At 36.3% G+C, this 22,750-nt stretch overlaps 1 protein-coding gene across 1 annotated transcript in view; it reads left to right on the top strand.

The window, feature by feature from the left end:
- Positions 1-22,750, top strand: part of HCN1 (hyperpolarization activated cyclic nucleotide gated potassium channel 1) — a 190,399-nt gene that overhangs the window by 100,355 nt on the left and 67,294 nt on the right. The window contains exon 3 of the mRNA XM_041489316.1: positions 3,096-3,257. Within this exon, the coding sequence (XP_041345250.1) occupies positions 3,096-3,257 (162 nt within the window). The remainder of the gene's footprint in view (positions 1-3,095; positions 3,258-22,750) is intronic.

Genomic DNA, 22,750 nt, shown 5'->3' with positions numbered 1-22,750 from the left:
GCTTAGCTTCAGTTGTGTGCCAATGTTTGAATTATTTTTGTTATGAATAGTATCTTGTTAAAAAACTTGTTGAAATAGAGAGATTTGAGCACACATCTGTTCTGCAAAATCAAGGTAAACTGATTTGTGATCTTCTTGCTTTTCTTTCTGTCCCACAGGAGGACCAGTTGATGGGCAAGCCACCATTCCCTCAAATGAATGGCTTTAGTTTCCTGTCCTCCTGTTTATGTCTGAGAAAATTATACATATCTCCTAGGAGTTTTAATGAGATTTAGCTCATTAATACAGGAATTGTAATTTGTGATTACCAAAAAAAAAAAGCTATAAAAATATGGGTTCTTTTACTCCTCCTGTTTCATGGTATCACAATCAATTCCTGAATGGAAGAACATTAAACATACAGTATATGACTTCAGTCCACAGGGCATTTTGGCTATAGTCTAAAAAAATTGACACATCCCACTCCTCCCACCCCCTAGTATAAGTACATCAACACAATGCTACAGGCAAATATTACTGTTGACATTGAACAATGTATGCTTGCAATATTTAATTTTTTTTTCCAACCAAACACACATTTCTGTAAGTTCCTTTTCGAAGAAAAACTATTAGATACTATTTGTTGGAGAGTGGGTATGCAAAGATTTTTTAACATGTTCTTCCAACACTTGCTTAGGATTTTTCTGTTGGAGTAATGTTTTTGAACACAGAGGCATCTCAGTTATTTGGATAGACTGCACAAATATTAGACTTTAAAGCTGAAAGATAAGTGATAAAAGAATGGTATGTTTGAAATGCTGATAAAATGTTACCACGTTAAGCAGTCTAGATAATATCCTGGATATGTTCAAGCATTTTTAACATTGAACACATGAGCTTCACAGAAGCTGCTTCTGGAGCCAAGTTTCAGAGATGATGGAAGTTTGCAGTGTTGTACACAGACTGTTGGGAGTCATTTCCTTCGATGGATTTTGTTTCATACAAAATTTCCAACCTTTTAACCTTCTCGCAGTATGTGACCATTTTAGCAGAGGCAAACTAATAATGTAAAGACTTTGAAGAAAACAGTGACAAGATAAAATAGTCCTTGAGGAGCCCAAACCCAGCAGCACAGTTCCTAAGCCCATAGTTGCAGAGTCAGGATGAGGATTTGGGAGCCTTGGGTATATGCGATTGCTGATTTTTGGGCTCCGGAGAGTTTTGACAATCAGGTCTTTCCCTGGGTCTCTTACAGTAAAACCTAATGGTAAACTTGAGGGGAAAAGTTTGGACATTTTTCATGTGATCAGGAATTATCTGCTCTTTGCAGTTGTAGTATAGGAGCCATGTTGACAAAGCACAACCTAGATGAGAGCTGGTGTTCCGAACCAGTAGTAATTCTCCCTATTTTTTCCAGTTCTTCAAAATAAAATAATTTCAGTGCACACATCCACTGTTTTGGTTCGTAACAGCTACTGAAACTGAAGCTATGGAAATGGCTAACATAAATACCTTGCTTAGCAAGAAAAATGCATAGTAGTGACTCTTTATTTCCATTTACAGAATCTCCTAAATATCAGTGTTATCTTCTCACTTTTGACAGCAGCTAGATGGTATTTGGATAGGATTTATGTTACCAGCCTCTATTTCCAATGACTGTTGAACTGAAATTTGGAATGCATACTCTTTAAATCCTCTAGACTGAAAAGCATGTTTTGTACATAGTGTTAATGCCTGAAGTACGTTTCTGATATGCAGGTTTTGCATTTTGAGACTCAGAATATTAACTGCCATTTTCAAACAACGACCAACTCCCATGAACAGAAATTTAAAAGACACCACAATGTGCTCTCCATATTTGTACTTGCATCATTGCAATGTGGATTCTTTACCTCTACTTTTAGTTTAGATACGTAAAATTTAGAACACAAACTTTCCCTCTTTTATGTGTGATTTTTTTTTTAATTTAAAAATGCAAAATTTCATGTACCAATATGCCCATATATCTCTAGCCATCTGATGTTTTCAGTCCTAAATCCTCTGGTTTCTATGTCTAGCCACACTACTAAATAGTATTTTATACTTAAAATTCCATGAAACACCAACTGCACATTCTATAACTTCTAAATATAACCCCCGCATTGTGATAATTATGGGTATTACAATTTTATATATTTATCTTTAGTCGATTGAATTGTGTAAGAAGTATGCAGTATGTCTGTATTTATAGATTGGAAGTACATTAAAAACAATATATCAGAGAAGTGCTAAATGCATTTTTTCTTACTATATCAGCAGCTAACTGCTGTTGCTCATGCAAATTCTATCTAGGAAAGGTGCTCATGACAAATCTGAAAATGTCTCTGTTGTTTTTGAGAATTTTATGTCTGATTTACTGTAAGACTTTTCAAATATAAATGGTTTGTGTATTAAGAATGGAGGAATACATTGAAATCCAACTTACTGTATTAGTTTGATATGAATTTATCTACTACAGTAGCCTATGTAATAGCCATGGAATTATCAGCATTTTAGGAAAATGCTAATTATTAAGAGCTATCAATTTTTGTCATTTTTGTCTGGTGAGCTCATATATACAAATTGGATTAAAAGTATAGAAATAGAAGCCAAAAAATGTAACACTTACTTGTATTGTTTCATCAGACAGATTTTTTGTGCATTTGAGAAGGCAATGAATGCGAAAATGAATCTTCTGAAGGGGTCATTAAATCTCCCACAACTTTTGGGTACTTAAATACCAAACTCATAGGCGAGTAATGATATCACTAGCTTTACCAGGTATTTTTTAATTTGTGAGTCTTGCTTCAGTTGAAAGGAGTAGGAGGATTTTAGAAAACACTTTAGTGGGTGACTTCTATCCAATATATGCCTTTTCCAGGAGCTTACATAACATTGGCATGCAGCCAAGAATCAGGTGTGTCAGTATGGTTCTCTGCTAAAATTAATGTGCTCAAATTAATGATCCTGCCTTAGAAACCTCACCTTTTTTAGACATTCAGGATGACACTTCTTTTCCTTTAACCTGTCTGATGAGAATTAAATGAGTTTAATTTCTGATTTGCAACATGTACATCACCTGTAATTTTTGTCTGCAGATTTTCCACATGACATACGATCTGGCCAGTGCAGTGGTGAGAATCTTTAATCTGATTGGAATGATGCTCCTGCTGTGCCACTGGGATGGTTGTCTACAGTTTTTAGTACCATTACTTCAGGATTTCCCACCAGATTGCTGGGTGTCCCTAAACGGTATGGTTGTAAGTATTGTTCATTTTTCATTGTGCTTTCTAAACATTATTTTTCCAAACAGTTAGCTTCAGAATTTAGTGTAAAAACACATGCCTAGTAATATGCTGCCCTGCAATTTATTCAAGGTTGAATTGGTATTTTGTTGGCTCACTTGGTAATGAACCAAAGTTTGTTTTGTAGTCCTCATGGTCAATAAAATAATATTGACTCATTGTCAGTAAATGAGCCAGAAAATACTTTAAGTTTTAAAGTCATCCTAGTTTATTAACCTGTATTCCCTAAAAAAAGCCACCAAGAGAAATATGGAAACACTCAGTTCACCAGTGCTTTCAGTTCAGGCCATAGTTTCAGAATGCTGCTGAAGGTAGATTGTTGGCCTTAGTTTCATGCAATGTTATCCTCAGTTTGTAAACTTCTAAGTCATGTAATGATCCATTGTTCCCAACACACAGATCAAGATTTTTATAAGTAAAATAGGATAAATAGACTCAGTTGTATGATAGTTTTCTGTGGGGGAACAGAATGTTCAAGGACAGAATGTGACTGTGTGTTATTTATAAGGACAGATAATGACTTTCTATTTAAAGGACAATGGCTGTGAAAAATACTTTTTTCTTTCTTTTTTTTTTTTAATTAAGTCAGATAATGTGGCACTATATAGAACATTTTTATAGGAAATACAGTGAAATTGTTGGAATGGGTCTATAGCCAAAACAAAAAACCCCAAGCAGCTCTCTCATTGGTGATCTGAAAATATGTGTCTCTCCAGTTTTTGTAATCTTAGGATCCATAAACCATCACCTTTTTTATAGATGGGCATCTTGTTCACTGTCACATATTCCTGCTGTAGAACCATACCAGTATTTGTACCTTTATGAACATGATTCTGCACATTAATGTGGGAGCTCCTTGACTAAGCCTGTCAGTCATACAGACAAGTATTTGCAGTCATCAGGCAACATCTTCAATAATAACCAGCACGTTTGCTGACACCTCATCGTGCCTGCCTTTCTAAAAAAATACTGACATATCTTCAAAAATGGGATTGCTACAATAAAAGTAGGTCACCACAGTGCTGACTGGCACATCTTTCCATTCTGCTGTATTCTGTGTTCTGCTTTCTAACATCTCCATTCATGTTTACAAAGCATAAATTTTCTACCAGCTTTTTAAAGATCTGGATGAAAATCATGCTAGCAAATGAAAGGAAGCCTTGGATTACACTTAATTGAAATATTTAACTTTTAGAAAACACTAAACTATTAAATTCTCTCTGCTCCTTAAGAGCTACATTCAGTCTTAAGAAAGCTGTACACACTGTGCACATGCTCAGACCCTTCTTTCTGCCTACCCACATCCAGGGGTGTTTTTTATGGAAACAATATTCTCTCTCTACTGTTCACATAAACTTGGAAAGATCCTTTCTGAAAGTTGCAGCATTAATTTCTTTTTTTTATCAGCAACTTAATTTGTTTATGTTGCATGGACATGGGGCAGAAATTTGCATATAAAGTTCACAGCACAGGCATTCTTATAGAGCAGAGGCAAGAGGACGGGAGGTGGGCTGCCAGCCTGGAATCAGGAGCATATTTAAGACCACTCTTAGGGAAAGCATATAGACCTTTCTGAATGTGTCCTGACATTTTCTAGTTGTTTTCCAGGCTCTGGGAATGAATTCTTTAACGCTAAAAAAAGACAGTGAAGCTGTCAGGGGGTATCAGGCCTCTAAAATGATAACGGAAACAGGAGGAGGTTGGTGATGACGATGATGATGATGATGATGGTTATCTACTTTTCTGGTGTATTCAGAATCTAACTGACAGGCAACTTGTTTGAAAGGGTTTCACATTGCTGATACTGCAAGAGCTTTGGCAAGAAGGAAACTTTATTCTCCCGTTATACTGTAGCATATACAAATTTAATATACTCTGAATTTGAACTTTTGATACTGTAATGACTGCACCTGGTAGGGGGGTTTGGATGCAAAGTAAAATTTTAAACTTATTAATTGTGATCACTGGCTTGAAGACTTATTCCAAAACTTATTCCAGTTTTTCCAAGATTTAAGTCAGTGGTAAGTCAAAGCTTTTGCAGATAATCTGTTAATAAAGGAAGTAAGGAAGTTGGAAGCATGACATGGTGTCTCCTCAACTGACACAGCCCAGCCTGCTCTTCCAGTCCATAGTTCCATTCTGTCTTGCACATTTGTTCCTTCAGGCTGCAGACTGAAAGAACTTTTAAAAACCTTGTCTTGAAAGCTGTTTCTTCTGTCTGAACTGATACATGAAGGTATCCAAATGCCTAAGGCATGCTCATGGTTTTAATTTATAAATACTGTTAAGGAAAGTAATGTAGATTAAATTTAATGTCACAGAGGAATAAGAAAACGAATCCAGGTTGCAGGTTGCTTAGTACCTCTTTGAACAATGTGACTGAATGCAATTAAAACAAAACAAATTAGTTGGATTTTTGTCTTTGAAAAGTTATAGAAACCTCATAATGCAACACGAAGGAGACTATAAAACAGAAAGTCCTCTCTGTAAAAGGGTCACCCCTGGTTAACACTGTACCAACCTACAACCTAAGTAGCTTAGCAAAATTGTTCAAAGCCCATTGCTATACTCTCTCCATGATAATCATTATGACCCCATATTGTATCTGTACTATCAGTTTGAACCTCTTGGCACTTCCTAACCTAGGCCCTCATCTTGGAATTAAATGACTGCCAGAGCTGACATCTTCCAGAATGTCTGTGTACAGGCCATTAAAAATAAGAACACTGGTAGATACAATGTGAAAGTAGGTAGCAGCTGTTTCCCCCGCCATGCCCCCTCACTTTAAGTCACGTTCCAGCCCATCCATTACAGATAAAATAAGTGTAAATTACTTGTAGGAGGAAATATAGCTCTTTGATGCCATTTTAGTTTTTTTCAACAGTAGGATTTTTTAATTCCTGAAGAAGATCTTTTCTGAAGAAGTTTCTCAGACTTTCTTAATGATGCTGCCTAATTTCTCCTTAGTTCAGAAAGCCCATTATCTGCAGCTCCCTGTGTGATTTATCCTCAGCTTTCTGATCTGCATTGCTTTAGACTAGTGTACTTCCATAATGAGTCATAGACTAAACATTTTTGTCATGCCTCAGAGTTTGAGCCAGTAGTTCCTTAGAAAATTAAGAGTAAAACTTTCAGATACACATAAAACACTAGGTGCACACAAAACCAGAAAAGCACAGTGGTCCTCTGCTGCAGTCAGTTTATGCAAACCAAGGTTCTGCATTCAGTTTCAGGTGCAGCAATTGTAAAACCAGTGTGTGGGTCCCAGCTGATAAACTCACCTAGGCTTGTCTTGTATGGGGAGGATTTGTAGGCAAGTAAGATGAGAGATGACACTTTTGTCACTGATGCCATCTGGCTATCTAAATATCATAGCCTGTAATAAAGCATACCTTGCAGCAGATCATTACTAACAATGTCTGAAGATTCCCAACCTATATGTTCCTATCTGTAGTTGCAATAATTAGTTGTTTGGTTAGGAAAACATATGGTCCCTTAAACAAGGTATTTACCTGGGCTTTACAGGTCTTTTTATTTATAATGTTCCCTTTGTGAGATAAAAGTGTAGTGGAGAGGTACAGAATTTAACTTGAATTGTGAGTTTTTTAAAAGCCAAAAGAGATTGTAAAGCTTTTGGAATGCTTTACTTTTCTGGCATTTCCCCTGGCAGTCAGCCAATGTTTGCTCAGCAAGAGCCCTTCAGGTACTCTGATTTATTTTGCTTTGTCTTTTCCTTTCTGTCCTTGCAGTTGGGTTGTTTACTGCTCTTGGGGTGTTCTAGGATGGATTTAGTAACCTGGGATTTTGCATTGTATTGATGCCCATTTGTGTCTCATAATTTCCTCAGATTAGAACAGAAATTGCACCACCTTCATCTCTATGATATCAGCATTGCTAGTAAAAGAATTTGGGAATTTCTGCTGCAGAATCTGGAAGTCTCTCTCATTATAAAATGAATTACTTAAATTAATATTTGATAGGGAAATTCAGAAAGGCAGGAGATGATTAGGAATTACAATGCCCTAAGAACTATGCTAACATATATGTAATCTATAAAAAAGCTATTTAGTACACTACCCAAAACTATAATTTTAATTATCAACATTTCTTACTAATGAGCACCATTTTCAATTACACAATCACTTTTTTTTTCAGTAAGATCTCTGCTTTACTTATTGGAGCTCAAGAATTTCATGATAGTAATTTTGATACGTTATTCTTCATTGGGTTTTGTCCTTTTTGATAAATACATCAGCTTAGCACCTTCTTCCCTATAGTTTGCAATTAGGGAAGCTAATTTTCTCATGAGATTTTTCTGCATTTGATTATTATGTGATAATCATCATTTGGAGCTTCACAAATGTTTCTAAGTACATTTTTATTATTATAAAATATTATAGAGCCACATTTACAGCATTAGATTCCTATGATTTCTTTTGCAATGCTGAGCAATAAATGTGTATGTAAATCAAATCCCACAGTCTTACATTGGGTGCTTAAAAAGTATGGACCATATGGGAATCATCTGATTCCTAGAGGCACTGAGGATCTGATGCAGTATACTACTATTCTAATGTATTTTTTACTCATATATTTACATTAATGTGTGTCCATTTAGTTAGTGCAGTGCATCTTGGAATAGATAAAAGTGTGCAATTACGAATCAGAGGTGGACTGGCATCAAAATTAGTGGAATTGCTCAAGTCAGATACTCTGTTTACAACACAATTTGGAAACACAGTAATATTGGTAACAACAATATGTAACTGACATTCTTAGGACTATGACACACATATTTTTAAATCTACAGTGAGTAATTATATTGCTGTGTGCAGCTGTTCAGAATTCAGTTGCTGGTCTCTCCTGCCCTCAGCACTGACCTAGTCTCTGAGGTCAGTCTGCTTCCTCCTGCATTAAGATGATGAAGTAATGACCTGTTGCACTGGTCTGGCATGAAGTGATAGGCCTAAAAATATATTAGCTCAGGAAAATATATCAATTTGTGTGATTTTTCAGTAAAAGAAACTGCAGAGGAAAAAAATCTGTGGAAGTGCAGTGCTAAATGACAAAATAGGTTTAATGCAGATTGAGGACTTGAATTAACTGCAATACCGAAGTTTTTTGCCAAGCTAGTGGGGACTAGAGAAATAGGGTATCTGAGGACACTGTTGATTTAATTCAGTGTGTCGTGATCAATGAAGAGGAAAACAAATCAGGTTCTCATTTTTACCACCACTGCTGAGGATCTAGAATGCCCACATAATTTTTCACTTATGCTTTATTCTGTTCTCTGACAGGTTAGCAGTTAGTCTGCTTTTGTAGGCCTAGAATGGGAAGTAGTAATAATTTTAATAATTTTTCTTTCCAAACTCGTTTCCTTCCAACCTCTTTGGTGTAATATTCTATACATTTTTTGATGTCTCATAAACTTTGGGCTGTATTTTTGACATTAGATTTCTGATGTGCTTAGATAAAAACAGTTATTAGATTTCCCCAGCATTACAGTTATTGAGATTTCTTTTTTTCCTGTATATTATTTCTACCATTGATGTCTTCTCAGGTTATAAAGGTTGCTTTTATTGTCTTAACACCATGAGCTAATTCAGATGTAAAACCATAAGAACTGAAAAATAAAGGTGCAAAAGCAATTACAGGGAGGTTTAAAAATTTTTAGAAGTTTAATAGGGAAAGTTATACTTCAGTATCTGGATTATAACTTCCTCAAAAGGGAAAACAGTCATTCAGAGAAGGTGCTCCCAGCTGTAATCACAGAACTCCACCAACTCTGAAAACTGTTCAGCATTGCAAACTCAGCTGTTGTCATAAGCCCTGCCACTTTACCTTACTTTCACTAAAATGCTTAAAACTAATGCTGCAGTATTGATGGAATTATTTAATGCTGCTGGTGATAGTTATTTCAGTAGATATTGGGGCTTAATGGAAGGATCTCAATTAGGACAGGTTTGTAAGTGTTGGTTGTAGCGCTATGTTGCGGATGTAATAATAGGTGCTAAAGAGGATGACTTCTGTAATGAATTAGTTGGCTGCCTTGCATGCTTCTTTCAGATAGGAAGCTGGTCTTCCTTATATAGGATGAGAATAGTGAAACAATCATTTACAGGGAGCATGAAAAAGCAAGTTGATACACTTAAAAGATTCTAACTTATTTCCATGCTTCTTCTGCGTTTTTGAAAGAGCTAGTAGAAATATGTCAAGGAGCAGATGCAAGGAAGGACCTGCTTCTTTGTCATCAAAATTTGGTTTCCGTGTTTCTCTCTCAAGAATCAACACAACTCATAAGTGCTTATGCTGTAGTATATTGTGAAGGGATTTCTGGTAACTGTAAACTACAAAATATTTTATGTAAGCCTTACACTGGAAAGAATAGAAGAAATTGCACATAATATTGTAAAGCCTATTGTTGTGTTTGATAGACATTCAAGGGAAAAATAACAGACTTCATAAAGTGTGCCATAAGCCATTTCTTTAATAAAAAATGTAAACTAAAGTAAAAACATAAATTGGACCTATCATGTTCTAGGACCTTGTATCCCAGATTCACCCTGGAGTAAATATTCAGGAGGTGTTATAAGCACCACATGGCCAAAAGCAGATTCTCTGTTGTAGAAGAGAGTGTTCCCTTTGTTCTGGGGGGAGCTGGATCAGTCTGCTTTGCTCTGTAAATTTAAAATGTTTATCTGCATGTAGTGGTACTCTGGATTGAACTGGAAAGTAAATGTGAAAAAATAACTTTGAAATAGATCTCCCTGGGTGGCCTTTTCTCTTGTGATTGGAGTATCCAAAAACTGAACTCTTGGAATATTTATGCCCAACCAGATTTCCCAGAATAAATGCAGTGTAGATATATCCAGATGAATACCATTCCTATACATCTGTTCTTCAGCAAATCTTCCCCTTTTTCATTGCAAAACTTAATGAAAATGCACAGCCTAATTCATGATCCATATGATTTAAGACTGTACAAAAATGTGGTTTGCACAAGGTGCATATTTCTTGTCAAGGGGTCATTGTTACAATCAGATTTTCTCAAGACCACTGATTTTACTGCTTTTACCTGATGGGTTTTTCCATATCAAATTTGAATTTTCTACACATGGCTATTCAACATTCTAATATTTAAAGTGCATCTGAAGAGAAGTCTCTTCTGGAATGCAATTAGACATGAAAAAATGGCCATCTGAAATTGCACATTTAGAATGCTTATGTTTCACATTGGAAAAAAATCAAAGCAAGATACTTTGTTCTGGTTCACATAATTGTAAACCAAGTCACTCTGATATGTGAGAAACTTGAAACATAGATCTGTGTCTACCAGACCTATGTCAATAGTCTGTAGGATCTGTAATCTGGATTCCCAAAATCCCAAATGAAGAAAAGAGGAGTTTATAATATTTCTTTTTAAAATCTGGTTATTCATGAACTTCTCTCTCCAAGGAAATGTTTATATTTCGTATTTTCATTTAAATTTGAATTTGAATGAAGCTAAAAGCTTCCCTTTAAAACCGGAAGTCTCAATTTACATACACTTCTGGTTACCAAAACATGAGAAAAGCAGGAAATATATGACATTATATTTTCTTCCATTTGTTTTAGCCTACTAATTTTTCTTCATGTCTGAAATGGTTTGCCCATACTGTTTATACATATAAACCAGGGATGTACACAGTTTATTTGGGTATTTTGTGTCTTTTAAAAATACAGGATAATTTTCTTTAAGATTGCTCTCATCCATCTCTTTCCTGCTCTTCCTGCTTTCTGCACGATCTACTCATTTGAGCAGACTCAACCTGAGCTAATTCAAATAGACACCTAAAACTTTCAGAAAATTGAATCTAATAGAAATGACGGACAAGATTTCGTATAGGAAAATCTTTCTATTTTCTGAAATATACAGCATCTTATTTAATAGGTCTATTTATTAATGTTGTTGCTAATGAGTAATTTTTTAATATCTTTTAGATGTGTGTACAGATGTTTACATATTAATTGTAAAAGCAAGGAATGAATACTTTTAGTATCAATAGCTTAAACTAGTGAATGCCCTTTATATATATTTTGCTTTCTTTCTGCTCCCTGGATTTTTATATTTGTTCATTTATGCTTTAGCAGATCTTATTGACAACATAAGGAAAAGAACCAAGCCCTGTGGTGAAACTTTCTCTGGCCATGTGCCATATTTAATAATTTGCACTGGGTTTCTTTTCCTCATGTGAGGGAGAAGCAATATTATCATTAAAAAATTATTAGTATTTCTCAAAATAATCTCACATAAATAATGTACTAATCTATCTAATTTAGCTGCAAAAGTAAAACCATTTCCCCCCAAATTAAAACAAAAATTATTGACATTAACTTAATTCTTCCTCTTTGTTTTGAATCACTGGTGTTTATTACAAAATGTTCATGACAGTCTCCTGTGAAGTGGATTGGAGCAGAGAGAGATATACACTATGAGGCCTTGTTTAATAAGACAATATTCCCTCTATTTTGGGGTACTGGTAACATGAGACAGTTGCTTTGAAACGATCTCAGAAAGCCAGCAGTTGGCATTTGAATGATATAAGAAAACAATGCCCATATTGTTCATGAATGACTCATGTTCCCTTTCTAATCCGTCACATTTATCATTTTAGTTACTGTGTTTGATCTTTTATATTCAGAAGATGATAAAGTTAGCTTGCAACTGAGGGTAGCACTTTGACAATAGTACATACAGTCAAAGCAGGATTGTCTACATTGGTATAGATAGGGAGAGAATTAACATGACTGGTTTTGAACAACTGTCTACTTGGTAGTGATGTTTTCAAGTGGAGTGCACTCAGACTGCTAGTTCAGTTTTACAAAGAGTAATTGGGTACTGCTCAGGAATAAAGGCAGTGTGCCACTCATTTGTCACTCTCTGCTCATCTCTAATAGTAAAAGACTTAAAAATTTTCTGCTAGATACAAATAGAAATGTTATGGCAAACCTAAACTCAGCTAAATGTTGCTAGAACTATGTTGACAGAATTAGAGGGATTTTCCTGTCTATTTTAATAGCTTTTTCCAGGTGTTCAGAAATTAAGTTTATCATCCTTGATAAAAGCCTTTGTTGGGATCAAAAAAAAACCTAACATTTGTGTGATAAGAAAATGCAAGAGCTCACCTTGGAAATGTACACTCAAGAGCAATGGGTAGGCAAGCTACATTTCCAGTAAGTAAGGACAGACTTGACTCTGGAATTTGTTGGACCTATGCAGATGTCTCTATGTGAGCTGTCATAGCCCATGCCATTCACCTGTGTGCGGCCTGTCCTGTACCACCATCTCTCTATATGAAACACAGATGCAATACAGAATATTTGAAAGTGCTTTACCTTCTTGTTACTCTCAAACACTGAGTGTCATGGCTTTACTCTTGCAGCAAGACCATCCTGCTGCTACATACACTTTAGTGCATATAAAACTTGAGATGAATGAATTAATTTCTGAGTTGTATGAATAAGCAAGGATGAGGTTCCCTTACGTTTTTCCATTCTGTATCTTGACAAAGAAGCTGTTTATGGAAACATGTAAGTGCTGAGAGGAAATGCCTTTAGATTTAATGGTATATTGCTCCTCAGTGAACGTGTTTTGCAGATCAATAAAATATACTAAACTTAAGCTACTCTTGTTGAATTTTGGTGAAGGAAACCCTCCCACACACACAGGGTGACATGGGGAGCAGAAAGAAGGAATGTGACAGTTTAAATAGAAGTAGAACATCTGAGGTAGAAGTTGGGTTTTTTCTAACCATGAGCCGGTGCACTCAACCATTGCAACATGATTTGAGGAAACATAAAGTTGGCATGTGTACAGATAAATAAAAGATGAAGGGTTTCCAGGCTTTGGAAACGCTTCTTGTTTTTACTCTTTTGCTTTTAAAATCTTTCAGACTTGGTACAAGAAAGTGCTCACTGTTTACCCACACAGTAAATACATAGACATCTGCCCAGAGACTATCTAAAACATATTCTAAAACCTTTTCTCATTAATAATGTTAAAGGCAAAAAAATGCCATTTAAATGCCATATTCACTTATAGCGGTAACACTGAATGCAAAATCTGAATTAGAAACTAAATATGGTATCAATTAAAAACACACCCAAATGCAGTATAATGTATGCTTCTAATCAATAATGACTCTCAATTTTATTTTAAAAGATAGTAAAAAAAAAAATCATGGTACTTTTACTGTTTTGAAGAATGAAAGCCGCCTTTATGTATATCCTCTGATGACCTTCCTTCCATTGAGTGACCTTGCTCCTTTTCACAGTTTTGACTGTAAAGGTTGAATTTGAAAAACACTTTAGTATATTTCATTTTTTTAACACAAATTTTGGGATTTTTGATGTAAATTTCAGAAGGAAGAAATAGCCATGTGATCTGAAATTAAATTCCGAGATTAGAGTCAAGAGCATTTGAAACCTAATCTAAAGGAAACAAAAACTTCACTTTCTAATGTTTGCAAGGGAGTTACAAACTGTTTTTACCTGTAACTCAGCATAAACTTGTCTGCCCTGTGAGCTTGGAGGATGCAAATCATGGTTGCTGTAAAAACAAATGATTGTTGTTTGTCACTGTTCAGAACGAGTGCCATAAAGGTGCGGAGTGCTGTGGTTTGCTAGATTTATTACAAAATTCAAACATTGCTGTGGTACTGGTTTCAAGATGAGCTTAACTCAGCTTGTCTGAAGTGAGTGGTTCTATTACTTTGTTCTGACAAACTAATTAAAAAAAAAAAAACTGAAAAAGGTTGTTCTTTTGATTCTACTTAACATTAAATAGATATACTGCAGATTATCAGATTTTTAAAGTCAATCTTGAAATGTAGCAGGTTCCCATTGACATGAAGGTTCTAGCTAAGAAAGGTTTCCAACCATTTACATGTTAGATAAAGCAATTTTTGGGTAAATATATGCTATTTTCCTTGGAATCTGAGTCCTTTTAGATGTTTCCAGTTTAACATCCTTCCCAACCTTTTACAAGCAAGGTAAATGTCATACTTTCAATAAATGGATTTACAAATATGTGCCCTGAATCCAAGAACTCTTTCTCTCACTGTGTGTTCACTGCTGTATAACTTTATGCATATAAGTAAATAATTATGATGTTTGCATTATAAGCATTCCTCTGTCCTCATTTGGAATCTTTTTTTGTCTTTCACCTGCTCCTATCTGTGGTTTATGATACCATCTCACTGTAGCATGCTTATATTAAATCCAGTGTGCTGGAACAGAATTCATCGAGTCAAATCTGCAGCACATCTTGCAGAGCCCCTCTGACTTTTGTCAGACTTGTAAGGGCAAGCTCATGTCCTGATCTGACTGCAAAGTTCAATTGCAACAGAAAAAACACGGATCATAAAATAAAACCAGAGCTTGAGAGAAGAGACTGTTCTAGGGAATTTTATTTTCTCCACCAGATTGGAGCTAGGAAGAAATGGGGTTTCAAGTCTATCCATGAAAACAGAGGTATGCCCAGTAGGGAAGCTCAGGAAGATAATGGATGCAGCTTTAGCTGAATAGGATCCTGGGCAGCTTATAGAGAGAGAAATTCTCCCCTGGAGGTGATAAAGAACACCTGCATTAACATTCTACTCTGAATCACCATCTGCAGAAGTCAGATTTTTACTGACTGTGTAGGGAGCCTAGGGAGACCTGCCAACTATCAAAGTGAAGTACCTGAAGTCAGCTGAAGTGAAATTTTGGGATGCCTTTCTCTCTTAGTGCTGGTTCTCACAAACAAATCTCGGGACAAATGACACCGGTCATTGCAAACATCCATGTGTAAACAATAAAAAAGTGCAATGCACTTTTCCTGTTCATTGTCCATCTCTGAGGATTGTGGTGTTCCTGCTGTGCCTCTCTCCCTCAAGCATCAGAGCTAGACATCCCATGTCTGGCCTCTCCCCAGGGTTTGTCCTCTGGCCTGGGCTGTCTGCCTCAGCCTTCCCTCTTTCTGTCAGAGCATTTTATCCTCAGTATCTACACTGAAGAACTGGGGTTCCCATGAACTACTCACCGGGTGGATGTTTTAGTTAATTTTTGCAGGATTATTTTGCAGGTCTTCCTGTAATCCATGCATCTAGTTTAACTCTTAATTGCAGCAAGAGACCTTCTTACTTTTTATGTTGTAGCTCTGAAAGTTTCCCATGGGATGTCCAAGCATTTCTAAATAGTTATATGGCATTACCATTGTTCTGTGGATGAAACACTTGTTTCATAAATACTTGCTATGGAACTGTGAGAGGGCAAGTTGGCTAAAGAAAAGTTAAGCCTTCCACTAAACTAGATTGCTTAAAGCCCTGTTCAGCCTGGCCTTGATCACTTCAAGGGTTGTGGGGACATCCACAACTTCTCTGGGCAACCTTTTCCAGTGTCTCACCATCCTCACAGTAACAAATTTCTTTATATATATATATCTAGTATCTAATCTAAAACCACTGTCTTTCAGTTTAAATCCATTTCTCCTTGTCTTACCACTACGCACCTTTGTAAAAAAAAAAAAGTTGCTCTCCCTCTTTTCCATAAGCCCTCTCTAAGTACTGGCAACCTGCTAAAAGGTCTTCCCAGATGTGCTCCGGGCTGAACAATTCCAACTCTCTCAGCCTTCCTCCCTTTGATCATCTTTGTAGGCCTCCTCTGGACTTGCTTAAACAGGTAGAAAGTTGGATAGGGAAAAAACAGTAATATAAAGACAAACTGAATGTGTCCCAGTTAATGGTTGAGCTGTTGGGAGTTCATTCAGGTGGGACCAGCAGAGTGTCTCCTTGCAGTTTCCCTGTTCCCTTTCCAAGGATGGCAAGGGAAGATGCCCAGGAAAGATTAAACCACAGCAAGCATGGGGTGATATTTCCTTCAGTTTTCAGAAATTTGCCACTGAGGTTCTGAGCTGGTATCCAGCTGTTTAGCAACTATCATTGTGTGTTTCTTCTAGTAGTCTGCTCAGTCATTTTTTGCATGATGATGCAAAAATGTTCATATTTGTCCAGAAGCACAGGCATGGTGACTCTGACATGCTGTCACATACTGTCAGTGTCAAGCTGACCTTGATGGCTGTCCTTGACGCTGCACCCCACACTGTACCTGAGGAAGCCCAGAGCGACCAAGTGGGCATGGGCAGACCACTGTACAAGGGTAACCCTGTCTTTACAGCTGGAACAGGGACCTGTGTGCTCCACACCTCTTGGGTGAATGCTACAGGATCACTCAAGTGCTCTGTTAACTCCCTCAAGGACAATAAAAGAGGAGCATTTCCCCTTCCTTTCCCTCAGAGTCTGAAGTTCATACCTCCAAGGTCACGATATTCTTCTATGATTTAGATTAACCTCCCTCTGCTGGAGGAGGGAAATGAAATTTTTTTTAGTCATTAAGTCGGTCTTTTATTTTTAAATGCCTAGACATCATTTTGTGGGTGGTGTTTAGGCTGCTAAATAATTTTTTCTTTATATTATATTACCTTGAAAATCTTGCAGACTCTAGTAAGCACCTACAGTTTTAAGGCATCTGAGTTTAAGAAAAGGTCATCAGGAAACTCTGATGTATTCTCAGAAAAAAAAGCATCTGACCTAGATTCAGCCTACTTGCTTTGACACTGAGGTTTGTTCTTTTCATAGAGCCAAAATAGGTTTTCAGCTGCAGAACTATTTTGCTTCCTGCTGTCACTGCCTAATAAAATAATGCACAGCTTTTTGTGGGATGTAGTATTTGATGAAGGATTGTGATTTACCAAAAGTGCAGATCAGTCTCTTGAGGGCTCAGATATTTAGTAAGGTAATTTTCTGAAGAACTGTAAACTAACCAGATGCAGCCCAGAGTCTCAAAGGCATCAGGTTAGGAAATTGCTTGAAAAACTGACAAGAAAAGTACCAGCTAAGTGAAAAAAAAATGCTTAAAACCAGCATTGATCCTCTGCCTTAAAAAATTCATTACTTAAATAAAACATGGTAAAAAATTATAGTCTTAGGCTAAGCAGAACAATACTTGAATTAGCCTATATGGGACCAAGCACCACTTTACCAGAGAAAAAAACCTGGTTTTTAAATCACTGGATTCAGTAACTCACAAATCCCAATCCCCCTCCCAAAGCTGATTCTCTGTGTCAAAATAGCATTGGTTCACCTTGATTCATTTTTAAGCAGATTAAATCATATTCAGACTCTTTGTGAGTGGATCACTTTAGACCATTTTAATCTACTGTAATCCACTATTTTTTTTTTCTCTAAGGACAGATTCTTAAAAATATTTACAAGGGAAATGAATTTAACTAGAGTATGCCTATACATAGAACAAGGAGGAAGGTGTGTCTTGGAAAATGTTTGAACATTTTGAAATATTTGTAGTGAGAAACCACTGGGATACTATTATTTTGTGCATATCTGTCTATGTACTTCCCAAATAATGTATCAAGTTTGCCTAGATATTTCCTAATTATAGCTTTTTCTGCCACTTGTGAAGTTTGTTGTTTCTTGCCTTTTTTAATGTGGCTTTAAAATCCCTGTGATTCAAAGAGAATAGTGACAACACTCAGAAAGCTCACTCAGAAACTTCCAAAACCATATAATTTCCATCTGTCATCTTATTTGGGAGTGGATGCTTCACATAATTTGCTGTCTAGTCTGAGTTGTTTACATAGTAGAGAGGTTGAGTTCCTTCTACCAAGTTTCCTTTCAAAAATTGGTTGCAAATATTGTCTATGATGGTGTAGATTCCTCCTAACAGTTTTCAGTGAAGCAGTACACTGTGGAGTCACGAGTCAGGTTTATGTCACTTCACTCCTTCCACTCTTCCCAGAACTGCTCTATATTAAGCCCACATTATCATCTGCCTATTCTTGACTATCTAGATAGCTACTGTTAAAAACACAAAGCTTTTCTTGGTGATTGCATTGTAAAACCATTTCATAAATTATTTGATTCAATACTTGAGTCTTGTTAAGTAAACTGTTTTACATTACATCCAGCTCCTTTCACCAAATGAAAGGCACAGAACAAAGAGATACGTTGTCTTTAATGCACATTGAATTCTTACCTCTCCTGAACAGAGCTATTTCATGAACCAAGTTGCTCATCAAAAATGCTTCCTTGCAGGATTTATGTATTCTCTTGTTAGATATGCCATTGTATTGGGTTTTTCTTCTTTTCCTGTAAGAAACGATTTTTTAAGATGCATTGTTTGCCCAGAAGAAACCTGTAGATACACTTGTAATCACTTACTGTGACCACACAATACTTACTGTGATTAGAACATATTTTCCCATTTGTAGGCAGTGTATATCTTTTCCAGTCAGTCCCTTGTAAACAATGGCACTTAAGTTTATTTCGGGATAAAAAATCAGAGTGGTTTGAACATAATCAAAATCTGAGTGCATCATGAAAAATGAAAACAAAAGCCAACTGCCTCGATCAGATTTTTAATTTATTTGATAAGTTTCAGTAAGGAACTTTGTTCACTGAATACGTATTAGCAGATAAATGTTCTATATTTTCTGCATCAGGAACAATAATCAAAATAAAAGGAAAGATCTGCCATGCTACATTGTCTTTGTTTGATGGCTAGTGCCAAAGATGTAGCACCAAAAAAAGGTAACTAAACTGTTTCAGTGCTAAATGTTTGTAAAAACTATTTTTTTAAATATATGATATAATAGTGAAGTTGATTTCAAATCAGGGGAGAAGGAATGCTCTCCAGAAGCAGTAATTTTTGGTAAAGATGATACCTTCTGATCAGTTTGAAAACAGATGTATAAAAAGGAAATCATTACTGGTTGGCAAAGAGCTCCCTGACACCCCTCTTATAGAAGCAGTTCACATCCTGTGAGGGTTCTTTAAGGAACTGAAACACAAATCCTTTAAAAATGCCTGTCTGCTTCCCTGCACTCTGGTTTTCTTTTCCAGAAGATGGGAAAGAGATGAAGTACCAGGTACAATTTGGAAGAATTCTTTCACAAGTATTCATCCCTAAGTTTGTTGCCGACTGACAAGGGGGTTGTACTGTTACTATAGATTAAATAGGCCCAGGTCTGGTTTTTCTCCTGGAAGTCAGTTGCTTCCACAACCTGCTTCCATGCAACTGGATTTCCTAGTTACCAAACCAAAGAGGCCTCAGGTCAACCTCTGCTAACTCCCAGGAGCTGTTCTGGAGGATATTGATTGGCTGGAGCCAAACCCACAGTTTTTTGAAAAAGTATTTTATATATAGTCAAATTCCATAATAGGGGAATGTTTTCTAGCACTGTTAAATTTTCTTGTTGGAAAAATATAGTTTGTACTTTTCATATTTTTCACTTTAAACTTTATAAAAGCTTTCTAACCTCTTTGTAAGCTGAAATTCCCTTAAAATCGTTATTAAAATAATTCTTTGCAATGGAATGTTATTTATTCAGTCATCTGGGTTCAGTTAAGGGAGCACAATGGCCAGAGAAAAGGATGAGTCATACTGGGATGATTCACAGGCAAAAGAACAGAAGAAGTATTTTTCACATAAGATTTAATTTATTATTTTGTAACTTTATAGCTGCAGCTGTAAAAACTCACTACTGTATCTCTTAACTATGCACAGATACAAAGAATGAAGAACAATACCAAGCAGTGTATAGGGAATCCTCCCCTATAAAATTGTGAGCATGTCTTCTCATCCCTTTGAATGCAATAGACCTATTTGTTGGAACATAATACCTCAAATATATGTGAAAGACCGGGCTGTGTGCATAAACCAAATATCTGCCTTTCTTCTGCTGTTTATGAATTTTCATGCTTATTCTGCAATGAAAATTATTCATCCTTGCCTTAGAAAGGTGATCACAAGTAGACACTCTGGCTACTTGCTTGTAATGGGGGAGTGTATTAGCAGATAAATGTTCAATATTTTCTGCATCAGGAAAAATAATCAAAATAAAAAGAAAGATTTGCCATGCTACATTGTTTTTGTTTGATGGCTAGTGCCAAAAACATAGCATCAAAAAATGAACAAGCTGTAATGACAGCAAAGTCATGTAACTACTCTGAACAGAGTAAATATATAATATTTAGTCATTGCTCCTCCAAACTTCTTTTCCTGTGGAATGCAATGCCAAACAATTTCTAATTTTTTTCCTGCTAGTACTGCTCTTGAAAGTATATGCTGAGTCACTTACACCATCTGCTATCTGTGCACGTATCAGCTGAGAGAAATGCTCAGAAGTTTCTGAAGACATCTGCTTATTTCACTGAGCTTACCGATTCAGGGTTTTTCTGTTTTAAATCATACATACTTGGACACTTCCTAAAATAGGCTCTTCTTCCCTGCACTTCATAAGAATTTTAGAACACTGAGATTTTTAGTCTTCCAAGTCTGATCCCACCTTGCCTTTGTTTACTAGTTTTAGAAAACAAGATATTCATGGTAGTAAGAGCTGTGATAAGAACTAGAGGTTTTACGTGGTAGTGCATTCACATTGCTTGAGCTTTGAAACAGTAAATATTGGACATTTTTCACCTTGGCCTATTTGGTTACTCATTGTCAATTCAAACAACTTCTTGAAAAGCTGAAGTGCTGAGATGATATTTTGCTCCAATTTCCTGTCTGAGATTTTAACTAATGCATAATTCTAAGGTACTGTATGATACCAGAGGCAGAAAATTATGCAGCTTCCTGATGGAAAAGCATGTAAACTATAAATCTGTATATGTGTAGATAGCTAGATAGATATATAGAGATATATAGATACATATGGATTACTGAGGAAATGGTAGATTCAATGCAGAGACCCAGTTCTATTGTCATGTTACCTGTATGCAGCTAGTTGACAGAGGGAAAGAATCACATGGCCTTTTTTCTAGCTATGTCAGACATACCTGCTATAAATTTTGCCAACATGCATCTATAGCCTTTTATTAGCATGTGTTTTTGATTAGTTAGATTATAAGTAACTGTTCTGTTTAAGAAGTCTTCTAGAAACAGTTGAAATAATGACTTGCAAAGAAGTATACAGCTAACTTATATAACCATATATGGCTATAAAATATAGTTTATAAATACAGTTTAATTGAATTCCTATTGGAAAAGACTAATTTTTACAGTAAATTTGACCAGCAGTAGCTCATGTCCCGCAGAATTTAGGCAAATGTTTCCTCAGGGCCACTCCTGTGTTATAGTATCTGCCACCATGCAGGCAAAGATACTTCATGCTTTCTTCAACCTCTTAAACCCTAACTTTACATACATTTTGTGCAATGGCTTCCCATGACAATGCTAAAAACAGAGGGCTTACTTATGGACTGTCTAGCTGCCTCCATGGTCATTAATAAATTTATAGTGCCCAATTCTGATGGGCTCTGGGGTAAGACTAGTTTAGGAGCTACCTACAGTGTCCATAGAATAATTACTTTTTGAGTTTCAGCCCTGGACAAGCTCATGCCAGCAGCCCAGAAGGAAGGGTTCCTCACCTAGAGCAGCTCCAAAGCACAGCTGCTGTTGCTTGCAGAGTGCTGTGGGGCCAGTGTTAGACCATTTCTAAAAGTGAAACCACGGGAACCAACTTCTAGAGCTTGGAAATGCTTTCTGATACTTTTTAGTTTACTGGGATAGAGACTAACTGTCTATGTCCTGTCAAGATCTTCCTTCAGATACTACTTACTTTCAAAAGAACCTGAAGACAATGGTGAGCATAAAAGAGAGGGGTGTGAGTGATGAGACAAGCTCTATCAGAGAGGGACAGCTACTTCCCTACTTCTGCTTCAGTTTTGAAGGGAGAATGAGGATGAGTTCAAAATCTTTGTAGAAACCATTCCATTTGATAATTAAGCCAGTCTTCGCTCCATGATTGCAAAGCATGCCGTTGCAAACTGACAGACCCATTTCTGTGACACCTGCAGTAATTGTGACGTGAAAGAAAAAAGGGACTGAGGCAAAAATGAGGAAACCATTACTGTCTGTGCAATAGTCTCCTTGGTACGAGATTTCCAAATCAATTTATATCTCAGTTGCAAGGATATGGCTGTGGGAAGATAAGCTGTGCCTGAGGGAATGACTTCAATATGGGAGTGAAATTGATTTGTCTTATGACAACAAAATTTTCTGATGAAAACCTCCATAGATTATATAGTAAAATAGAAACACTTTTTTAATCCCCTTAGAAAAGTAATTTGCCTTTTATTGTTGTCCCTTAGAAAGTGCCATGTGATTTATTTCTTTTGAGGTGAAGAGTTAATATTACAAAAAGATATTTGGAGCAGCCTTATGTGAAATTATGGGACAAACCATAACATCCTTTGGTGAAGGAAAAGGCTCAGACACAGATTTTTAAGGATCAGAAGTGTTCTGGAATTAATGTATTCTTCAGGACAGCTGGGAAGCTAATGTATATGGTTACAGAACTAATTAAAAATGATCAGCGACCATTCCTGTCACAAATGTGAGGACTTCTTAAT

The sequence above is a fragment of the Pyrgilauda ruficollis genome, unplaced genomic scaffold (assembly GCF_017590135.1).
Source record: "Pyrgilauda ruficollis isolate IOZ18807 unplaced genomic scaffold, ASM1759013v1 scaffold92, whole genome shotgun sequence".
Taxonomy (NCBI): domain Eukaryota; kingdom Metazoa; phylum Chordata; class Aves; order Passeriformes; family Passeridae; genus Pyrgilauda; species Pyrgilauda ruficollis.
This window is presented reverse-complemented; position numbering and strand designations above follow the sequence as displayed.